Source organism: Hippoglossus stenolepis, chromosome 19 (genome assembly GCF_022539355.2).
Source record: "Hippoglossus stenolepis isolate QCI-W04-F060 chromosome 19, HSTE1.2, whole genome shotgun sequence".
NCBI lineage: Eukaryota > Metazoa > Chordata > Actinopteri > Pleuronectiformes > Pleuronectidae > Hippoglossus > Hippoglossus stenolepis.
In genome coordinates this window covers 19,859,051-19,874,739 of record NC_061501.1, presented here as the reverse complement: position 1 = coordinate 19,874,739, position 15,689 = coordinate 19,859,051, and the positions used below count along the sequence as shown (strand labels likewise).

Genomic DNA, 15,689 nt, shown 5'->3' with positions numbered 1-15,689 from the left:
TTGTAACGTTTTCTGTTGCCCCTCTCAACAATTTGGTCCCGATGCAAACCAGAATATATTAAAACATTAAAATATGGGGTCTCTTTCAGGAGAAATGGCCGCTAATACTTTTCAACAAGTACTGAGATTTAATACCCAGCATCCAACACAAACAGGAAGCAGTTTGGCGTCTTCCTGCACTTTGTATTTGTAAGAAAAGAAATGTCTGGGTTTTATTAAGTCAAATATGAGCTGTGTCAAACCAGGAAGTCAACATTACTCTCTCACTAGAAAACAAAACCAAATATTTCAAACTTTAAAGACTCTATTGATACAAAGAATAGGTTTTTTAAATCCTTGTGACCTTGGATTCTCTCAAGGCGTTCCTTAGATAACATATTCATGAGACAAAAGAGAGTTTTATGACCTTGAACTTTAACATTTTATCACCAAAATCTAGTCACTTTTCCCTCGAGTGCAAGAGAACGTTAGTGCCAAGTTTGAAGAAATAACCTCAAGGTATTACAAAGATATCAGGTTCTGAAGAATGGGAGAATCAGATGTCATCAGCAGAGGCATAAAAATAAGATCTGATAAACTTATTGAACCTCAATTATTAAGTTATATCCATCTATTACATGTTCTTTGTGTTGCTTTGTGTTTCTTTGCAGGCTAACATTTCCTAATTTGTGACACAGCTCAGGCGGATGGGTCATTATGTTTGATCATAAAACAACCCATTGGACAAGGATGACGGTTTCCCTGGTTCATCCTGAGGGAACATGAACGTGTGTGAGCATCAGCTCAACGCCCAACGACGTGCAGAACAATCCATGTGTACGATGAAAGATCAGAAAAAACACACAGTGGACATTTAACGTTTTTATTTCACCGCTCACAACTTCCTCACGTGTACAACAACACTCAAACAGAACAAAGAGTGTTAGGATTCTGTAAATTATGTGTTGGTATTGAAGAAACAATTATTTTTTCCACTTGTGAACCTACGACTCCTGGTTGTGTTTTGTTTAACACACGGTTTTCTTTATAATCCAAAAACTGACCTGATCGACGTAAACAACTATAAAACAACACACGAGCGTTTTCTGATCTGACGCCCCCCTGTGGTCAGAGTGTGACGTTCAGGTGAGAGAATGACGGTGGTTAGTGTGGAGAGAAACTAGCGCTCTCTGTTGGTGGGACTCTAGTAAATAAAAGTCTTTAAGATTTCTGGTCAGAGTTTTGCAGCTGCTGACAATATTATAACTTTTCCCAAAGAAACATTTATCTATCGTTTGACTGATAAATGTTCGCATTATTCAACCAACCGTTGTTCTCTCAGACCTTTCCCCGTCGCCTTCAGTCGTTGATCTCATCCTCCTCGTCCTCAAAGTTCTCCTCTCCGTCGTTGGCGGTGGCGTCCTGGTACTGCTGGTACTCGGACACCAGGTCGTTCATGTTGCTCTCCGCCTCCGTGAACTCCATCTCGTCCATGCCCTCGCCCGTGAACCAGTGCAGGAAGGCCTTTCGGCGGAACATGGCCGAGAACTGCTCAGAGATCCTCTTGAACAGCTCCTGAATGGCCGTGCTGTTGCCAATGAAGGTGGCGGCCATCTTGAGCCCCCGGGGAGCGATGTCGCAGACAGCCACCTTGACGTTGTTGGGGATCCACTCCACGAAGTAGCTGCTGTTCTTGTTCTGGACGTTCAGCATCTGCTCGTCCACCTCCTTCATGGACATGGGCCCGCGGAAGACAGTGGCGACGGTCAGGTAGCGGCCGTGGCGAGGGTCGCAGGCTGCCATCATGTTCCTGGCATCAAACATCTGCTGGGTGAGCTCGGGAACGGTCAGGGCTCGATACTGCTGGCTGCCCCTCGCCGTCAGAGGAGCGAACCCCGGCATGAAGAAGTGGAGTCGAGGGAAAGGCACCATGTTGACGGCCAGCTTGCGGAGATCCGCGTTGAGCTGTCCGGGGAAACGGAGCGAGGTCGTCACACCGCTCATGGTGGCTGACACCAGATGGTTGAGGTCCCCGTAGGTTGGTGTCGTGAGTTTAAGCGTGCGGAAGCAGATGTCATACAGGGCCTCGTTGTCAATGCAGTAGGTCTCGTCTGTGTTTTCGACCAGCTGGTGGACCGACAGGGTGGCGTTGTAGGGCTCCACAACGGTGTCCGACACCTGACGTGTCAAAAGCAAGATCAGAAATATAACACATGATGGTGGGAAACGGGGGGGAACAGAGGGAGTCGCACCTTAGGGGAGGGCATGACGCTGAAGGTGTTCATGATCCGGTCGGGGTATTCCTCTCGGATCTTGCTGATCAGCAGGGTGCCCATGCCTGAGCCGGTGCCGCCCCCCAGAGAGTGCGTCAGCTGGAAACCCTGCAGACAGAATTTCAACTTTGAGTTTATTTCCGTCATTTGAGACAGATGGAGGGTAAAGTTCAACAGCTTTGACGGCTCTGTCTGTCTGAATGTCAGCAAGTACACAACAACTACTGGAAGGATTTCCATGAAACTTAGTGGGAGGCTGTGGTAACCGTCAGGAAAGAACCATTACATCTTGGTGCGGGTCCAGAAAAAGTCAGAGTGTGTGTGATTTGGTGCAGATCTAAATAAAATCTGGATCTAGTGAATTCAATTGGTTTCATAAAGGGACGTTTGGTATGAACTCTACTGAGCAACCTTCTAGATTTGAGATATTTATGTCCTGTTTGTTTGTTTATTTATTCATTAGATATTTTCTAAACACAGGCATCAATGTGACTCTAATTATTAAATGTATCAAAAACGAAGGACTGGGCCGTTTGGGGCTGTGGCCAAGTGAAGAGATGGTGATACCTACAGATGAATGAATCAAATTACTAAATGAATGGAGCTTATGATATTATATATAATGTTCCTCAGCCTACGGCGGTGAAATCCAGCCGGGGAGATTATCTCTGCTTCCTATGAGCAGCGACACACAAAAAGCTGGAAACCCCTGGCGGTCGTCACCTGGAGACAGTCGCAGTGCTCACACTCCTTCCTCACTACGTCCAGGACCGAGTCCACGAGCTCCGCCCCCTCCGTGTAATGACCTTTGGCCCAGTTGTTCCCCGCACCTGTCTGACCTGTGGACGACCAATCAGCACAGAGAAAATCCGTCAGTGAAATGTAAAACCATCACCACAGCAGATGGGAACATGTGTCGGACTGGTGACCTACTTTCGGCAGCTGACTGTTATTCTGTGTGTGTGTACGAGACGGACTGAGGTCTACAGCCGCTCTGCTTCTTCTTCTACTGTCAGTTTATCAAACAGCTGTGTACAGATTCACTGCTGCTGCGGCTCGGCCATCGCACACAGAGACACTGAACCCCATAAGGCCACCTCTCACAGAGAAAGTGCTGCCCGTAGATGCACTGTGTGAATAAAGGCCACTGTCCACTATCACCTCAAGAGCCAGGCATTTCCCTCCGGAGGTGGAGGAGACCAAAAACAGCTACATGATATTTGATTGGCTCAGAATCGAATAAAAACCCAGGTGAATGTTACCGAAGATGAAGTTGTCCGGTCTGAAGAGTTGTCCGAAGGCTCCTGAGCGAACACTGTCCATGGTTCCTGGTTCCAGGTCGACCAGCACTGCCCGGGGGACGTATTTATGTGCTGCACACACAGAGAAGACCAGAGCACTGTTGTCAGTCCCGAGCCCGTCTAACGAACGCATCAATCAATCAAACAGTCAATCAATCAAACAGTCAATCAATCAATCAAACACTATTTGTTTCGCCCACATTCATAAATCAGATCTAAACAAGGTGTGACATCGTCTTCAACAGTTAAATCCACATCATCTAATGTGAGACAAAAAATGGAATCTAATGAAATTTAAAGTAAAGTATTTACATATAGAGGAAGTGAAATATTAAAAGGAGCAGTCAGAGGCTGTTTTTAGTTTTTCTGTTGAAAAGACGCTGACTCACAGAGACTCACAGAGACTCACAGAGACTCGTACTTACAGGACGCCTCGTTGTAGTAGACGTTGACCCTGTCCAGCTGAAGAGCCGAGTCACCCACGTAGTTTCCCGCAGGGTCGATGCCGTGCTCATCGCTGATCACTTCCCAAAACTGATCGAGTCACAGTAGCAATGAAAGAGCAGAAGAAGAAAAGAGCTTGTTTGATATGAACCAAACATTTTGTCCCAAAGCATCTTTGTCTCGTTGTGGTTGTTCAACCTGCTCGTTGTTTATGTGATGTTTCTATTATGAGTGTGTGTGTGTGTGTGTGTGTGTGTGTGTGTGCACCCCCTCTCTCTCTGTGAGTTTATCACCGAGCCACAGCTGCAAATTTCTTCCATCACACTCATCACCGATGAGTTTATTTTTACATCAGTTAAGAACCTGTCTGACTCCAGTTGGTGGAAGTGATTATTCATCATTATTTCCTCCACACACACACACACACACACACACACACACACACACACACACACACACACACACACACACACACACACACACACACACACACACACACACACACACACACACAGTACTTTGTGTATTATATTCTGATAATAACAGTATTAATCATCAGGAACAGTCTGAGGTTCAGATGGAAACATTTAGAAAATGTAATTACTCATTTATGAATAATAATGTTTTGGTGAAACTTCTCTTAAAAAACTTTCAAATGTGAAAATCCAGTTCTGTGAGTTTCACGTGACTTCACATCTGAGAACATCAGCAGGAACTTGACTTCCTTCAAATAGAAACACAACCTGAATCCTCTCTGAGATAATATCCAGTTCACACCTGACTTCATCTGGATCACTGGGTTTTTATACTTTAACAAATGAAATCAATGAACGGTGACACAGGTCTGGATTGTTTCAGTTTTAAATCGAAAACTTATCTCAGCAGTAAAAGATAAAAACACTCTGATCTTTAATTTCCCACAACTGTAGAATCTGAATGTGACGTCAGCGTCGTGCGTGTACCTTGGTCCCAATCTGGTTCCCGCACTGTCCCGCCTGGATGTGCACGATTTCTCTCATCTTGCGGTCTGAGCTCGGGTGAGTTCGGGTCCCAGCTGGAGTCTCTGTCTGTTAAAGGTCTTCACCGCCTCCTCTCATGCGTGGTCACGAGGCCACGCCCCAGGGGGCACGGAGTCCAGTTCGTGCACGTCAGCACAAAACACGCGTGCTTGGTTTAAATTAAATCTCAACAAATTAAAATGCAAACAAATACAAACTGAATTCTGACTTTAAATTCTGAAATGTGAGGAAAAGAACTTTGACCTTGGAATTCAATCAACATAGAAAAAAGACACAAAGAGAATAACACAAATTTATTTTGACGATTTCTCTTTTTTTTTTTTACAAAACATTTATATTTCACACTTGATCGTCTTCTGTAGTCGACTAAATAGATTTGAATTGTAGCTGCTTCATCCGTCTAAACAGGAGAGATTTCATCGATACACAACGGTGACCTCTGACCTCTGACCACTAAAACCTCAAGTGTTCATTGTTTGAAGAGCTGTTCCTGAGAAACTGTTGATTTGTAAAGTTGTGTGTCTGCACTTCGTCATTAAAGAAATCACATATGAGGTTTATAAATAGAGATTTAGTTTTAGATCTATGTCGAAATAAAGAAATCCCTGCTCTGACTTTTCACCATCACTGTTCCTCTTTCCAAGGATTTTCTGTTACTAAGCAACCAACTGCAGAGGAGACAACCTACTTCCTGTTTACATCACATGACCAGTGTGGTGTATGGTCATGTGACGTGTGTGTTTTCAGGTGAGATGGTGCGGATGGAGATTATTTCTGGTACGGAGCTAAAACAGTCGTGTGGATGGAGGTCAAACCCCTCCGGTCTGACGCCAGGTGGCTGATTCGCTCTGGAGAAGACCATGTGATGTGGCTGAACGCTCCAGAGCAGCGACTGAGGGGTGAGGTCGTTTTGTCAGGTATCAAACTTGTGACGTCCAGCACAGGTCGACTCACCTGAGGACGTGGTGCACCACAGTAAACCATGTGTAGCGTGTACATCTGGTACAGGGGGGCCTCGATGCTGAGGCAGCACAGGAAGTCTTTAGGCTGCAGCTTGTAGAGGTCAAAGGTCAGTTTAGCGATGATGTTCCTCTTCGGCTGGCGAAAGCTCGACATGATCTGAAACGTACAGGAAACCAAACCTGGATGAGACGCACAGTGTCCTCAGGCCATAAGTCCACTTCACCATGTGAACGAGCTGCCATCTGCTGGAAGACTCAAGAACGTTTAGCACAATCGGATATTTACCGTTGAATACATAAAGACAAACAGGTGAATTAAATTAAACAGGGGAACAGAATGAGGGGGGGCCGTTTGAATTTAAAGAAATAGATAGGACCAAAAGACGACTGTAGACAGACAGCTCCCCTGCTCCCGGTGTCTCTACACAGTTTTGTGAAATCAGTTTTTAAACCAGAACCTGCTCATGATTTCTAAAACCATCAAATCTCTATCAAAGCGTCTCACAGAAAACTCAACTAATCACCTGAGACACACCAGCCCTTTATCCACAGAGACCGTCTGTGATTGGTCACTGGTCTGAGGTGCGAGCCAATAGAATTCAGAGCTGCCTCCACTGCTTTATTGTTATGGACAAATCATGACAACAAAATAAGAGGATGAAGCAGGAGGAGCAGAAAACACTAAAATACATCGTAGTGATGAATTCTACACATTCAGACTCTGCTCCAGATATTTAAGGAGTTTACGGATGAATCCAGGATTGTTCTGTTGTTTCAGACCCAGGGAGCTCGGAGAATCAGAGGAAAGATTTTTGATTCGCTGAGCAAATAATAATAATCAAGCTTTATTTCTAACACGCTGCAGAAAAGACAATGAGTCAAAGGTCACCCAGAGAAACTTCACACGCTCATGATCCGTTACTGTTGAACTTTCTTTCTACTGTTTTTCATTTCAGGTTTTTAAATCCATTTTTTGAAGATACGTGTTGACACTTGCTTGTTTGTTTCAATAAGATTACATTTTTTTCAGGAAGTTAATTTTATGGATGTAGAGTTTGGCAAAAATAAATCATACATAAATAATCAGAAATGAGACATAAGTAATCAGAAAAATCATAAACGTTGTTCCCTGGGAGAAATGGATGAAAATGAAAATGAAAAACAAATCGTGTTTTTAAGTGAAATGTGTTTTATTGGGATCGGTAGGAAAGTATTGACATTAGTGTCTTGTTTCCCACGGACCTCTGATCGCACGGACCGAATCCAAACCACCGCGGCAGCGAAGTCTTCCGGCTGAATGTGAACATCTCACCGACTTCACGCGTCGCTTTACGGCCAAAGATCAACATGAAGTTCCGAGGAAAAATCATAGATGTGTCCTGCCTCAACCACTTCACCCGTGAGCCGCTTTACCTGCGGACCTGCTAGCTTAACTAACCTGCTGACCTGCTAGCTTAACTAACCCTGCTAGCTTAACTAACCTGCTAACCTGCTAGCTAACTAACCTGCTGACCTGCTTGCAACTAACCTGCTTTAAACCTGCTGACCTGCTAGCTTAACTAACCTGCTAACCTGCTAGCTTAACTAACCTGCTGACCTGCTAGCTTAACTAACCTGCCGCTAACCTGCTACTGCTGACCTGCTAGCAACTAACCTTGCTGACCTGTAACTTCTGTCCCTGCTGACCTGTTAGCTTAACTGTCCCTGCTGACCTGCTAGCTTAACTAACCTGCTGACCTGCTAGCTTAACTGTCCTGCTGACCTGTTAGCTTAACTGTCCCACCTGCTGACCTGTTAGCTTAACTGTCCCTGCTGACCTGCTAGCTTAACTAACCTGCTGACCTGCTAGCTTAACTGTCCCTGCTGACCTGTTAGCTTAACTGTCCCTGCTGACCTGTTAGCTTAGCTGTCCCTGCTGACCTGCTAGCTTAACTAACCTGCTGACCTGCTAGCTTAACTGACCCTGCTGACCTGTTAGCTTAGCTGTCCCTGCTGACCTGCTAGCTTAACTAACCTGCTGACCTGCTAGCTTAACTAACCCTGCTGACCTGTTAGCTTAGCTGTCCCTGCTGACCTCCTAGCTTAGCTGTCCATGCTGACCTGTTAGCTTAGCTGTCCCTGCTGACCTGTTAGCCTAGCTGTCCATGCTGACCTGTTAGCTTAGCTGTCCCTGCTGACCTGTTAGCCTAGCTGTCCCTGCTGACCTGGTAGCATAGCTGTCCATGCTGACCTGTTAGCTTAGCTGTCCCTGCTGACCTGTTAGCTTAGCTGTCCCTGCTGACCTGGTAGCCTAGCTGTCCATGCTGACCTGTTAGCTTAGCTGTCCCTGCTGACCTGCTAGCTTGGCGGACGCTGTCCCTAACTAACCTTTCCCTCCTCACCAGGGGTCGTCACCACCATCTCGAAGCTGACGAAGCTGTGCGTCCTGAGACTGACTCCAGACAACCTGTTCTTCGTTCTGTCTGGGAAAGTGGCCAATGGAGGGGTCAGCATGTGGTGTGAACTGTCACAGGTAAGAGCCCAGACTGTGCTGACCTGGAGTCACTGACCCCACCACCTCCCTGTTACTGCATGGGACATGGACCAAACGAATTCATTGTCTCTGTACAGTAATGGATACGTCTTGTATACAGCCTACGGTCGGTACCTTCAACCACCTGCATGGCTCAGTATCTCCAAGTTCTTTCAGCTCTTCCCGTCCGTGCGTCCTTCCTCCCTCCGCAGGCCAACTTCTTTGATGAGTACCAGATGGAGGGTGTGTCCTCTGAGGACAATGAGATTTGTCTGGAGGTGACTCCAGAGAACCTGTCCAGAGCCCTGAAGACGGTCCAGAACGCCAAGTCCGTCAAGGTGAAACTGACCAAGAAGCACTGCCCCTGCCTCACCATCGCTGCAGAGCTGGTGAGTCTGTGAAAATGAGATGTGGGAGTGGCGACGTGCACCCCCCCCCCCAAAACAATGGTGCAAGAAGAAACAGAAGAAAGTCATTTTCTTCCAGGACAATTTGTTGCTGTTTCTCACCACAGACTCTACATCCACACGAAGACTTCCTTTCTACACTTATCTATGTTTATATCACTATTACTATTGATTCTCTCTTATGTCTTGAATCAACAATCACACATTTTGTTTTACACCGTTATGGTAGAAAGACGATGTGACAGTGATGCAGCAGCAGAGTTATGTTCAGCAGCAGATGTGACAGCGATGAGACATGAGGTGATGTCCTCCCTTTGTTCCGTCCAGCCCACCTTGTCCAGCATCAGTCGAGTCGTCACTCACGACGTCCCGGTCAACATCATCCCCCGCAGACTCTGGCATGAATTCAAAGAACCAAGCATGCCCGACTTTGATGTAAGTGCAACACACGTCCCAGTATTTAATCAAGCAGCGTGCACATTATACACGTTTATCTTGCAAAGGACACATTTGGTTCAAGTACAGGTCACTTTATATGTGTAACTAAGATTTGTCTGAAGTGTATCTCCCTGAAAATTCAAAAAATGCCTTCTGTCTGTCTGTCTGTCTGGAGACGTCTCTGAATGGAACACGATGCTGGTTTAGTTTCAACATAGATTTAAAAATGAGATTATCCTCTGCCTCCAAGGTTAGTTTGTGTGTCTGTCGTTTCAGGTCAGCATCTACCTGCCTCCTCTGAAGACCATGAAGAGCGTCGTGGACCGAATGAAGAACCTCTCCAACTTCCTGGTAGCATCACATTCCTCCAGAGCTGTGTCTGATTTTAAGGGCTGGTACAGTTCCAACATTTTAAAACCAAAAAGCATGAATGTCATCTTAAATAAAGTGTTTAGTTTAGTTGTGTGTGTGTGTTTGAATCAGGTAATCGAGGCCAACCTGAACGGACAGATGAATCTGAAGATTGAGACCGATCTGGTTTCCGTCACCACACACTTCAAAGACCTGGGGAATCCACCGTGGGGTGAAACTTTTTTATTTTATTTTGCGTGAGAGCAAGTCTGGTTCAGACATTCTGACCGATAATAAATCTCTTGAGGGAAATCTTTTTTTTTCCTCCAATACTTTGAATAATAACTTGCTAAAATAATAAGTAACATGATGAAATGCTTCATGGTGAAAGATAAATCTGCTTCAGTATTGAGTTAGCAATCTCTTCCTCCTCCCCTTATCTCCCCCACCCCTCCCTGCTTCCTGTCCCTGCAGGGGACGACGCCTCACAGGACGACAGTGCGTCTCAGAGCAGGGACCCAGAGTCCATGGCTGAGGCCAGAGTGGACATCAGGCGTTTGCAGCAGTTCCTCATGGGACAGCAGGTCAACCCCAGCAAGGCCATGTGCAGTAAGTCCGCTCCTCATCCAGCTGTGCACAGCTGAAAGGGATTATTCATACGTCACAATATCAGCATTCTAACGGGAGAAAGGTTGTTTTTTTTTTAAAACACCACTTTTATCGGCCCCATCGTTTCTATAGAACCTAGAGAAACCTGTGTGAAGCACATAAAGTCAGGACTGGTGTTGGTTACGTCTGTTTTGTCTCTGCTGTAGAAAGTAAACGTCCCGAGTCATTCTTCACTTTGATTCTGTTGTACTCAGGTGAAGGATTTCACTCTCTGCTCCATCACTGGTTGAACATTATATTTCTTCTCTTCCGGTCAGATATCGTCTGTCAGAGGGTCGTCCACCTGATTCTGCTGCATGAAGATGTGTCGCTCCAGTATTTCATCCCTGCTGTGGCCTAGACTGCAGAGCTCGAGTTATTTCTGCTCGCTGTGAGTTTGGGGAAATGAAAACTGGGCAGCAAAACAGTTTCAGGAGTTTTTCCCCTCATCCTGTTTCCTGTCGGAGCCCAGGAGGAGACAACAGTCACAACAATGTCAAGAGTTCTACTGTCCCATGTTTCAGTGAGACCTTGCTCCTTTCCAGTCCTCACACTGGACCTCAGGGACACACTGACCTCTGGTGGACAGATGGGAAACACACATGAAGTGGCGTTTGGGGCAGTTGGAATGAACGAGAGCAAAATTTGCACAAACCTTGTTTAAGGAAGTACAGATGTTATATTTTCCATTAAAAATGTTGAAAATCAAAACATATTTTGATTGAAGTTCTTTTTTAACAAACACACAAACCTTGTGGCTCTTATTTGGTTCTGGTCAGGAAAGATCTCGTTAGCTTTTGGTGCGATCACGTTCTTTAACTTTGTAAAATAGGAGGTTTTTGTTCCATTTTCTTTGAAGTAAATCTGTCTTACGTAGAGGACTGATATTTACGAGTGTGTGTGGTTTGGGGCAGATTGAACTTGAAGCCCTGTCGGGCCTTGGTGGAGATGTGGGATCTACTGAGACATTCCAGTTCTGGGTGTGAAGTTATGAGTAATGATGCGCTTTTATTTTAAAGTAAAGGCAGAATGAGAAAAGCTGACTTATATAACGCAGCTCCATGTGTCTTGTAGAATCTTTTACTTGAGTTACGAATGAATATTTTAGTTTTTTAATTTTGTACAGGTATGACTGAGTTGTTATTATGCAAATTAAAATGTTAGTTATGAAGACGGTTCATAAAAACAGGAAGAGGACAATGAAACTAAACTTATCTGTTAGTAAAAACTGGGAAAATGCTAAATTTTGGAACATGATTCACAGAGTTGTTGAACCTCTGTATGCTGAGACTCATGGGAAACGTAGTTGAATTGTTTCAGCTGTCAGTCTTGTTCATTTATATAGATTAAATTAGGAAAGTTAGCTAACCTATTGTTAGCAGAACAATGTGACATGTTAGCATTGATGCGGACCTGCAGCTGGTATTTAACAATTTTACTTATTTTATCTGTATTTAAAGATTTAAAGTTAAATATCAACATCTTCTCATTTTAGTCCAATATGTTTAATGGAAAGAGAACTTTTGAACATTATGTAAAAATGAAAAGTGTAGGAAGCCCCCAGCAATATTTCTTATAAAGGTAACTGAGCATTCTAATAAATTAACAAAATAGCTGCCTGAAGTTTAACTCAATAAATAAAGTAAAAATAAATAAAACTAGTAAAACGTTGTACTAAAATTTGAGTTTGGACGATAATTGGTGGAGCCCTAATTCACACCTTGTTCTCTACGAAGATATAAACAATAACATGTTGTGTTTGTGTGTCTCCTCCCCCTCACAGAGCCACTGTCATGTGATTTCCAGTAAATGCAGAGAGGAGGAGGAAGTAAAACTTAAGGTGAAGTCAGACTCCATTTTAACAACACAACACACTTACCTCCACATGTGGGGAGGGGAGCACTTTACAGAGTCACATTCAGTTTCCATCACACAATGTTCACAATGGGACTCAGAGTCTGTGAGTCTACAGTCTGAACTCTGCAGAGATCGTAGCTGCAGAGTCTGAACCTCCGCTGCTCTGACTCGGTGTCATGAGTCAAACCAGCTGTTAACTCGTCTCTTCTTCCATTGATCCACATTCAGTTCTCACAGAGTGACAGAAAGATGTCTGCGTTCAAGTCTCTGGTTGTGTTGATCCTCAACATGTGGACTCTCACCACAGCAGGTACGTGAAGTCTGATCTTACTCAGAAATCACAGGTTCTGTTTGAACGTAGTACTTTGTACAGGCATGTTGGTTTCCATCAGACGAAGCAGGAAACAGGAGAAATGATTGTGAAGGTTTATAACAACATAGAGAAACACATGTTCTCACTGAGCTGGAGGTGAAACAGTTCACACCAGATGTTGGGTTCTTTTATTCTTCATCGAAACTTGAGCATCAACAGAACTGAACTGAGTTGTGGTTTTAAAGGTTTTTAAGTGTGTTTGTGTGTCAGTGTGTGTCAGCCATGTAATTTGATAATGCTGTCGTCACACATTTTCTTTGAAGTAAATCTGTCTTACGTAGAGGACTGATATTTACGAGTGTGTGTGGTTTGGGGCAGATTGAACTTGAAGCCCTGTCGGGCCTTGGTGGAGATGTGGGATCTGAGACATTCCAGTTCTGGGTGTGAAGTTATGAGTAATGATGCGCTTTTATTTTAAAGTAAAGGCAGAATGAGAAAAGCTGACTTATATAACGCAGCTCCATGTGTCTTGTAGAATCTTTTACTTGAGTTACGAATGAATATTTTAGTTTTTTAATTTTGTACAGGTATGACTGAGTTGTTATTATGCAAATTAAATGTTAGTTATGAAGACGGTTCATAAAAACAGGAAGAGGACAATGAAACTAAACTTATCTGTTAGTAAAAACTGGGAAAATGCTAAATTTTGGAACATGATTCACAGAGTTGTTGAACCTCTGTATGCTGAGACTCATGGGAAACGTAGTTGAATTGTTTCAGCTGTCAGTCTTGTTCATTTATATAGATTAAATTAGGAAAGTTAGCTAACCTATTGTTAGCAGAACAATGTGACATGTTAGCATTGATGCGGACCTGCAGCTGGTATTTAACAATTTTACTTATTTTATCTGTTTTTAAAGATTTAAAGTTAAATATCAACATCTTCTCATTTTAGTCCAATATGTTTAATGGAAAGAGAACTTTTGAACATTATGTAAAAATGAAAAGTGTAGGAAGCCCCCAGCAATATTTCTTATAAAGGTAACTGAGCATTCTAATAAATTAACAAAATAGCTGCCTGAAGTTTAACTCAATAAATAAAGTAAAAATAAATAAAACTAGTAAAACGTTGTACTAAAATTTGAGTTTGGACGATAATTGGTGGAGCCCTAATTCACACCTTGTTCTCTACGAAGATATAAACAATAACATGTTGTGTTTGTGTGTCTCCTCCCCCACAGAGCCACTGTCATGTGATTTCCAGTAAATGCAGAGAAGAGGAGGAAATGAAACTTAAGGTGAATTCAGACTCCATTTTAACTACACAACGCAGACGGTGAACCAACGTGTTGAGTCCGGTGAGTGTTAACACAACTACGTGCTGAACAGATCATTTTACTGTCTGAGACTCGGAGTCAGTTTTCTACCTGTGGGCTGTAGAGAGAAGAAGAGTCCGGACTAACTTCTGTCCTCACACGGACACACAAGTCAAGCAGGAAGTGCGCGCGTGTGTGTGCGCGCGCTTGTCTCTCTCCCCCCCCCCTCCTCACAGAGAGATTGTCGTTTGATTTCCAGGAAATGAAGAGAAGCTGTAACTGAAGTCAGACTCCATTTTAACAACACAACGCAGACGGTGAACCAACGTGCTGAGTCCGGTGAGTGTTAACACAACAACGTGTTGAACAGATCATTTTACTGTCTGAGACTCGGAGTCAGTTTTCTACCTGTGGGCTGTAGAGAGAAGAAGAGTCCGGACTAACTTCTGTGCTCACACGGACACACAAGTAAAGCAGGAAGGGCGTGCGCGCGTGTTTGTGTGTTGTTTTGTTTTGTGTTGTGTGGTGTTGTGTGAGTGAGAACTAGTTCAGGTTCACAGTTCATGTGTTACCGGGAGGACTCCGGTGCCAGTCCGGTCGGTGTCTGGTTGTGAGTCTGGTTGTGTGTCTGGTTGTGAGTCTGGTTGTGTGTCTGGTTGTGAGTCTGGTTGTGAGTGGGATCCTGTCTGCGTGTCGCTCATTTTCACTCTGGGTCCAGACTGTGAGCGTCACGTGTTGAACTGGTTGAACTGGTTGACGAGTCGTTTCCATGATTCTGATGAACTGGATTCAAACCAACACACAGTGACGTCATGTCCTGGTTATCAGGACCTGATCGGAACATGACGTCACTTGGCCCCACCCCTTCGTTTTCACCTGTAGGGGAGGTGTGTCCTGTGGGGCCGAGGGGCGGGGCCGATGGGCGGGGCTCTACCTGTCCAAACCGGTCCTGACAGATTCCTCACTTCGAACGGAGGGGTACCCAGAATGCCTTGCGAATCACCGGCCACCCGGGAGAGAGACCCACAAATGTAGTATTTTCTCCATGAATAAGAATTTAAAAATTACGATAAAGATTGTAACATCTTAGTTTAAGATCATTTCAATGTTTTATAGTCACTTTTTTCCCCCAACGACCCTAAAAAAACACTATCGTTAGCATACTAGCGTTAGCATGCTAGCGATCTTTTTGCATGATAATCCTGTGTTTTCGGACTACTGATGACGTGTCAGGTTTTCGCGATGACTACTGATAATGTAACGGCTTCTTGAAGGGAAGTCCCTACCACACACACACACACACACACACACACACACACACACACACACAGTCACGTGATTTCCAGTAAGTGCTGAGGAGGCGGAGCAGCCAGTGAAAGTGAAAGTGTTCAGACTTAGTTTTATCTGTAAGGAGCAGAGGGAGGAGACGTGAAGTCTGAGGCTGGTGAGAGTTCAGCAACATTTATATTATACGTGTGTGTTTGAGCTCAGTGTTTTTCTTCTCAGACTGAAGATGAGTGTTTATGAGGAGGAAGAGGAGGACAGAGCAGAGTGTCCAGGGTTCAGCTGTCTGTCTCTGAAGAGTGACATGTCCATAGATCATCCTCTACTCTTCAGTAAAGAACCTGGACCCTCACACACAGAGTAAGAGACCTGCTACAAACATGTGAACCTCCAAACTGAATCCTCAGAGAATGAACCAGTGAATGATGTGTTCTGAATAAAAACATGTTTGTGTTTGCAGACGTCAGGACCACAGACTGAGAGCCGAGTCTCCAGGGTTCAGCTGTGTGTCTCTGAAGAGTGACATGTCCATAGATCAGCCTCTGTTGTTCAGTAAAGAACCTGGACCCTCACACAAAGAGTAAG

The 15,689-nt window shown here is 44.3% G+C and overlaps 2 protein-coding genes and 1 long non-coding RNA gene across 3 annotated transcripts in view; 2 read left to right on the top strand and 1 right to left on the bottom strand.

The window, feature by feature from the left end:
• LOC118098387 overlaps positions 1-777 on the top strand; it is an 11,817-nt gene extending 11,040 nt beyond the window's left edge. The window contains exon 3 of the long non-coding RNA XR_004694167.1: positions 651-777. This is a non-coding gene — a long non-coding RNA (uncharacterized LOC118098387). The remainder of the gene's footprint in view (positions 1-650) is intronic.
• Positions 778-848: 71 nt separating this feature from the next.
• tubb6 (tubulin, beta 6 class V) lies at positions 849-5,102 on the bottom strand. The gene is made up of 6 exons (XM_035142138.1): positions 4,960-5,102; positions 3,979-4,087; positions 3,515-3,625; positions 2,976-3,091; positions 2,232-2,360; positions 849-2,157 (listed from the first exon to the last, which is right to left on the bottom strand). Exons 1-6 carry the CDS (start codon positions 5,014-5,016, stop codon positions 1,339-1,341), a joined length of 1,341 nt encoding a protein of 446 aa, XP_034998029.1. The 5' UTR covers positions 5,017-5,102; the 3' UTR covers positions 849-1,338.
• A 2,097-nt stretch (positions 5,103-7,199) lies between these two features.
• On the top strand, positions 7,200-11,045 carry hus1 (HUS1 checkpoint clamp component). The gene is made up of 8 exons (XM_035142953.1): positions 7,200-7,377; positions 8,363-8,490; positions 8,703-8,879; positions 9,225-9,332; positions 9,612-9,686; positions 9,819-9,918; positions 10,161-10,295; positions 10,613-11,045. Exons 1-8 carry the CDS (start codon positions 7,326-7,328, stop codon positions 10,693-10,695), a joined length of 858 nt encoding a protein of 285 aa, XP_034998844.1. The 5' UTR covers positions 7,200-7,325; the 3' UTR covers positions 10,696-11,045.
• Positions 11,046-15,689: the final 4,644 nt, after the last annotated feature.

What these genes read in the sequence shown, in the direction of transcription:
- tubb6 (XM_035142138.1), bottom strand. Translation starts at nt 5,016, where the DNA reads ATGAGAGAAATCGTGCACATCCAGGCGGGACAGTGCGGGAACCAGATT. An exon ending in CTACTACAACGAGGCGTCCT is followed by an intron (nt 3,626 to 3,978) that starts GTAAGTACGAGT and finishes CTGTGTGTGCAG; the next exon opens with CACATAAATACGTCCCCCGG. An exon ending in GCGTCATGCCCTCCCCTAAG is followed by an intron (nt 2,158 to 2,231) that starts GTGCGACTCCCT and finishes TTGACACGTCAG; the next exon opens with GTGTCGGACACCGTTGTGGA.
- hus1 (XM_035142953.1), top strand. Translation starts at nt 7,326, where the DNA reads ATGAAGTTCCGAGGAAAAATCATAGATGTGTCCTGCCTCAACCACTTC. An exon ending in TCACCATCGCTGCAGAGCTG is followed by an intron (nt 8,880 to 9,224) that starts GTGAGTCTGTGA and finishes TGTTCCGTCCAG; the next exon opens with CCCACCTTGTCCAGCATCAG. An exon ending in CCTGGGGAATCCACCGTGGG is followed by an intron (nt 9,919 to 10,160) that starts GTGAAACTTTTT and finishes CTGTCCCTGCAG; the next exon opens with GGGACGACGCCTCACAGGAC.